Source organism: Phacochoerus africanus, chromosome 2, assembly GCF_016906955.1.
Source record: "Phacochoerus africanus isolate WHEZ1 chromosome 2, ROS_Pafr_v1, whole genome shotgun sequence".
Classification (NCBI taxonomy): domain Eukaryota; kingdom Metazoa; phylum Chordata; class Mammalia; order Artiodactyla; family Suidae; genus Phacochoerus; species Phacochoerus africanus.
This window is the reverse complement of record NC_062545.1, coordinates 12,405,998-12,412,607: the sequence shown is the minus strand read 5'-3', so window position 1 is coordinate 12,412,607 and position 6,610 is coordinate 12,405,998. Positions and strand designations below refer to the sequence as shown.

Here is a 6,610-nt window from a genome sequence, read left to right as displayed (position 1 = left end):
ATACAGGGAATTTTTAGCCCAGTTTTAATATGCATTGGGGTTTTCAGGAATGCAATTCTATAAACTGGGGGGACAGGTACAGTAACATGATGACAAACAAGGATGCCAGAACTAGACTGCTTCCATTTGAATCCCAGCTTTGGAGTTCCCATCGTGGCTCAGTGGTTAACAAGTCCGACTAGGAACCATGAGGTTGTGGGTTCGATTCCCGGCCTTGCTCAGTGGGTTGAGGGTCTGGCATTGCCATGAGCCGCAGACACGGCTCGGATCCTGTGTGGCTGTGGCTGTGGTGTAGGCCGGCAGCAACAGCTCCAATTAGACCCCTAGCCTGGGAACCTTCATATGCCGCGGCAGCGGCCCTAGAAAAGGCAAAAAGACCAAAAAAAAAAAAAATTAATCCCAGCTCTGCTCTTATCACCTGTGTGCCTTCACATGTAACATAGAAATAGCAGTGGCACCTGCCTCATAAAGTTGTTTGTTATTTAGAAGAATGCCAGGCCCCCAGGAAGAACTATCTGGATGTAACTATTATAAACTTCTGTTTTGTCTAGGACCTTAGCATGAATTGGCCACATTTTAAGAAAAGGGAACCTTCGTACACAGTTGGTGGGAATGTTAACTTGTACAACCAGTGCAGAAAACAGAATGGAGATTTTTCTCAAAAAACTAAGAATAGAACTATCGTATGACCCAGCAATTCCACTTCTGGATGTACAACCAAAACAAAAAAAGAAAAAAAAACATATACCATAATTCAAAAAGATATATACAAGTATGCCAATGTTCGTAGCAGCATTTACCAAGGTATGGAAGCAACCAAAGCGTCCATCACCGGATGAATGGATAAAGAAGACATGGTCTATATACGCCATGGAATACTACTCTGCCGTAAAAAAGAATGAAGTAATGCCATTTGCAGCAACATGGATGGCCTTGGAGGGTATGATGCTGAGTAAAGTCAGGAGGAGAAAGACAAATACTGTACAATATCACTTATGTGTGGAATCTAAAAACTACAAAAACTAGTGAACAAAACAAAGAAGCAGCAGACTTGCAGATACAGAGAACTAGTGGTTCTCAGAGGGGAAAGGGAAGGGGGAGGGGCAACAGAGGGGCGGGGGGGGAAAGGGGGTTGTCATGGGATTATGTGAAATCATGGGTGCGAAATTTTGAATGTTGTAAAGTACTATAGAATTGAAAGAATCTTTCATTCAATTCAAAAAAAAAAAGAATTGGCCACATTTTAGAAAACTTGCACTGCTGGCATCGATCTCATTTCTGGGGTTGAGTTGCCAAATGCAGACTGCCCCGGGCATGGTGATTTCACATACAAACACAGATATGTGCTTTTTCTCATTATTTCGGACATCTCGGAGCATAATCATGCTAGAGCATTTACATATTAAGATAATTACTTCATTACAAAATACTTACACATGTATATCTGGTTTATATTAGTGAAGACCTTGTATTGATAGGCATGTATAGAGGTCAGTTATAGCACCTATTAATTTCATTTTGGAATAGCAAATGCGGATGATGCCTTCATGTACAAAGGCAGGTTTTATCACCCATGATTTTCAGTCGATGGTTGCGGTGATGTTATCAAATATTTATTATAAGAAGGGGTAGGTGTTGATCTGGGTCCGAGAGTATTCAAAAAAATCTCTCTTTTGAAGGATCGTGTCCAAAAGGGTCATTCTGCAGCTTCGTATGTTCACGCACATCCACCACGAAACCGAGGTTACTACTAGAGCAAGCGATTTCCATTACTTTCTAGGAAATTAGTATTAAATTATTAATTATACATGTCAATAGTAAAGATAGTTACAAACTTCTTTAAGTGGCAACCTATTTCTCAAATACACTTCAGGAGAAAACCCCCAAATGAAAATAAAAATGAAGCTGTGGAGGCCAATTGAAAGTAGAGAACCCCCAACATTTTCTGTCTTTCCCCAGGACTTCAGGGAACAGTCTGGGAAACAGATCTGGCACCGTTACTTACGCGGAGCAGTGACATGTGGAGGATGGTGATTTGCTCACAAAGGGCATTTACTCCACAGAAAGGGGGCGAACCTCCAACTACGACCTCCGAAGACCCCGAACTCATTACTCGGGGGAGCTAAAGCGCCCCTAAATCTGGGGAGTGAGAGGAAGCGTTTGGCCCCATTTTCTGGGCTTCAAGCCAGCCAAGCTAACAGTAAGGGGCCAGGGCTGGTGCTCCCCCCTTTCCACAGCTCCCTATCACCCCCCCCCCCGGCCCTGCTACTGTATTACAAGCACCCAATGAATCACACATTCCTCCCCTTCCCTCGGTTTCAAACCCCCTGTCATCCTGCAAGAAACAAGTCTTCTATCTTCCCTGCAGGTCCCTTAGGGGCTGGTTGACAGGAAAACGGGTGACTGAATTCAATCCCACAAACACAGGAGCGGCTGACAGTTCCCTTCACCCCACAAAGGCACTTTTTAAAAGGAAGAGTTTACTTGCTCCAGGCAATCTCCAACTTGGGGAATTTCGGGCAGTTCCGCAAAGTAGACCATTGGAGGGGGAGGGTATTTTTGAGGCAGGGGTACCAGCCCTGCCCGGGAATCTCAATACCTCAGAAAATTCCCAGAATGTAATTGTACTTTACGCATGCTCCCCCGCAAGGCCCCCATTTCCAATCCATGAAATCCTAAAATGCTTGGGAAGGGTTTATTTTGCTTTTTTTTTTTTTAAACAATAGCGCCCACGGTGGCAATAGCCTTGGTGGTCACTCGTGAACCTGGAAACATCTTGCACACTTTCTCATTAGCTTCACGTAGGACACCAATATATCAATTACATGTGACTAAGAGTAGGAAAAATATACAACTATATTTAAAACATTTAAATTAACAAGATAGTACTTTTCCATTCTAACAAAATATCATACATTCAGTTGAAACATGAGTTAATATCCAGACACACTTTTCCAAAATACCCGATGCTAGCTGAAAGTGAGTGACCGTGAGATTTTTTTCCCCAAGAAATGTCTAATTAGCCAAATGTATATAATTTTTGAGGAACTGTCCATTCTTTTCCGGAAGATAGTCATTGAACAGGTCAAAACACAAACCAACGTCTCTCTTCTAAACATAAGTTGTTTCATTTTTCTGAATGATGCTTTGGCCGTCAGCAAATCGTATAGCTTCTTTTTCCCTTAAAGACAATAATACATAACAACGAGGCCACCTCTCTCAAATAACCATAAACTTCTTTGTGGGTAGGGAGTCCTATCGAAATATTTCCACATGTTTTTGTGTGACTTGACCTCCACGGAGACTGTTATGAAAAGGATATTAACCAAGTGTAACAGGCCTACACTTGACTCTCTGCTCTGAAAGAGCATCAGCCCCTTGACAAGTGTTATTTCAAAGTCAAAGCCGCTACACGTACACATATGGTATGTAGCTTGAAAAATGAAAACAAAAACGTTTTCTCCACTGGCTTTTTCAGGTGAAGAAGTTGGACCAAAACCCAACACATCAGTGTGACAGGGGCCACCCATTTCAGCCCCACCCCAAAATGAAAAACGGCCCAGTTCCTCATAACGACCACAACATTCCTGGCTGAGGCTCCGGTTTATAGAGCATGTCTCCGTATTCTGACTCTCAAGAAAGCAAAAAAAAAAAAAGGAAATCAGACTTGAATCATTCTTCTCCTTCAGTCTCCACAAGCCTCACCTAAGATCCTCTGGATTTGTTCCCATCCAATGACTTCAAAATTCCCAGAAGGGCAGTACACGATGTTAAAACAACAACAACATCAAAACAAAACAAAAAAAAACCCCCACGGAATTGCATAAAGTCGCTACATAATACTGCGGATGAAAATCAGAACAGGTTGTCAACCGAGGAAGCAAGGCACTTGGTGACAGGAAACGGGGAGAAGCCAGGGAGTGCAGGGCTCAGTGAGTCAAAAGTTTCAGGCGGGTAAACCAGCTGACCAACAGGGACGGTTCTGCGGAAGAGGACCTGGCTGCCGAGGGCCCAGCTTTCTTTTTGGTCCCTTCCTCCTGGAACGGAATCGTGGCGCTGCTGTGCAGCTCCGCACTGAGGTAGCACCTGCTGCCTCGGATGTAGTCTGCGCCGCGGACCAGCTGCCTCTCCGTGGGGGGCCTGGAGAAGCGGTACGGGGGCGCCGAGCTTTCTTCGAGGATGGGCGGGATCCGCTCATTACTGAAATACCGGCAAAGGGCATCCTCACCTGTTCGCAGACAAAGCCCACAAGCAGTCTTTAAAACACCCATCCTCGGTGGGCTGCAACCTGTTCAGCCGTCCCCTGCCTCTGAAAGCAGCACCACCACCCCTCCCGCCCCACACCCAGGATGAGCTACCAGGCCTCCCAGGCAGCCAGGCCCATCCCATCCATTCTCACTGGGTAGTGAGAAAGCAGAAACAAGTCCAGGCTCCAGGCTGCTCTCCCACCTGAGAGGTAACACAAGAGCAGAGCAGAATCAGAGCCTACACTTTTTAACTCTGTAAAATAATTTCGCTTAAAATAAAAAAGAGAGAGAGAGAGGAAGCCTGATAATTGCGTCACTCCTTCCCACCTGTCCTTTCCGGATGCTTGCAGCACAGAGCCCGGGCTTTGGGAAGAGTGGTTCTTACCCCAGATGCACCCCTCCCTCGGGAACATTAGGAAGATGCCCTAGGTTGTCACCCTTAATGCAGGGCAGACACGCCTCACCTCTAATGGGTGGGGTTCAAAGATTTTAATGCTCGGAAAGGCTTGAGGCATTTCCGGAAAAGGAAGAATGATCCCATCCTAAGTACCGGTAGACCCCCTGGGATGCGAGGCGTGGGTAAAAAACTGAATAGAAACCTAAACTGCAGGTACTCTCATGGGGAATTCCTTTGACCTAGAAATTCCACTTCTGATAATGTTTGAAGACCAACATACATGCGAGATGCTTCTTGAAGTATTATTTACAACCGGGGAAAGAAACAGAAATAACCTAAAGGTCCAACAAGAGCAGACTGAACCAAGAGGTGCTAGAGCCATGAGATGGATTAGTAATGCAGCTGTTACCAAAAATGCACCTGTTCTAAACAGCAACCCCTTTACGCTGTCTTCCTGAACACCTAGCAACCCCTTTTGCTGTCTTCCTGAACCCCTAGCTACTCCCTTTTGCACATTTTTTCCTAAGGGAATAATATGTAAATATAGGAACAACTAAAAGATACACAAAACATTCAGAGGGATTACTTCTAGGCTGGGGGAGCAGATGACAGATGAATTTTCTTGTACCTTCTAGATGGTGTTCAACGTATTTGTTTTGCTTTTGGAACCGAAGGGGAAAGCAACTTTTCAAAAGTTCCCATCGTCAAAAAGCCACATTTTCTAGGAGTTTATTAATAGATAAATCCAAAGACAGGAGAGTTCCCGTCGTGGCCCAGTGGGTTTTGAACCCAACTAGTATCCATGAGGATGCGGGTTCGATCCCTGGCTTCACTCAGTAGGTTAAGGATCCAGGTTGCCGTGAGCTGTGATGTAGGTCGCAGATGCAGCTCGGATCCTGCGTTGCTGTGGCTGCGGTATAAGCCGGCAGCTGCTGCTCCAATTTGACCCCTAGCCTGGGAACTTCCATATGCCACAGATGCAGCCCTAAAAAGACAAAAATAAATAAATAAATAAATAAATAAAATCCAAAGACAGAAGGTAGAGTGTGGGTTGCCAGGAGCTGAAACAGGAGGCAATGACAGCTTAAAGGGGTATCTTTTTGAGGTGATAAAATATTCTGGAATTAGTATAACTCTATGACTACAGTAAAAATAAATAAATAAATAAAATACCGAATTGCACATTTTAACGAGGTGAGCTTTGTGGTTCTGTGAGTTGTCACTCAAAAAAGCTTCTTTTTTTTTTTTTTTTAAGTGTCATTATGCGGATATCTTTCTTTCTAAGATGACCACATCTGAAAAATGTGGAAGTGGGTCAGGGGTCAAGTATCTGTCCACTCTCCCGACCTTCTGCTTCCCACCCTACTCCCCATATCTCAATATTAAAAGAAATAAAAGGCTAAATCAAGGGCTCTCAAGGTTAAAAAGAATGGCAATGAAGATGTAGCCATTTCTGCATCTAAACAAAGGACTGCCCTGCCCCCTGCTGACTGCTCCAAAGATTCTTCACATCAACGAAGGGTGTGCTAGACCTGAGAAGGCACCTTCTGGCTTTTCCAATTTAATGTAATCCAGGTGAGTCAGGTACTTAGGTGACAGTTACCAAACCCCGGGGAAATGCCAGGGGTAGAACACTTCGGAAGCTGGGCTTTTTTCTCCCTCCTTTTACTCTCTAAGGCCTCCTATCCTCAACTTTGCACCAGCTCTCCACACTGACATTGCAAGAGCAGTGTCCTGCAGCGCTGACCATCAAATGTAATCTGGCCCCAAATAAGAGATTTATCAAGATTTCCCTCAAGGCTAGTGTCATCACCAGTAACTTTGATTACGGGGTTAATTAAACACGTTTCTTTGCTAATTGTAGGTACAAGAAGGAGTGGGGAGAGAGAAAAAAAAAAAGCCATGTTTGTCGTCTGCCAAAAATCAAAGACTCCAATAATAATGGTCATAACATACCGGTGAGACG

The 6,610-nt window shown here is 44.4% G+C and overlaps 1 protein-coding gene across 1 annotated transcript in view; it reads right to left on the bottom strand.

Moving 5' to 3' along the window:
- Positions 1 to 2,681: 2,681 nt before the first annotated feature.
- CNKSR3 (CNKSR family member 3) overlaps positions 2,682 to 6,610 on the bottom strand; it is a 99,001-nt gene continuing 95,072 nt past the window's right edge. Inside the window, exon 13 of the mRNA XM_047769877.1 lies at positions 2,682 to 4,228. Within this exon, the coding sequence (XP_047625833.1) occupies positions 3,930 to 4,228 (299 nt within the window). The 3' untranslated portion in view covers positions 2,682 to 3,929. The remainder of the gene's footprint in view (positions 4,229 to 6,610) is intronic.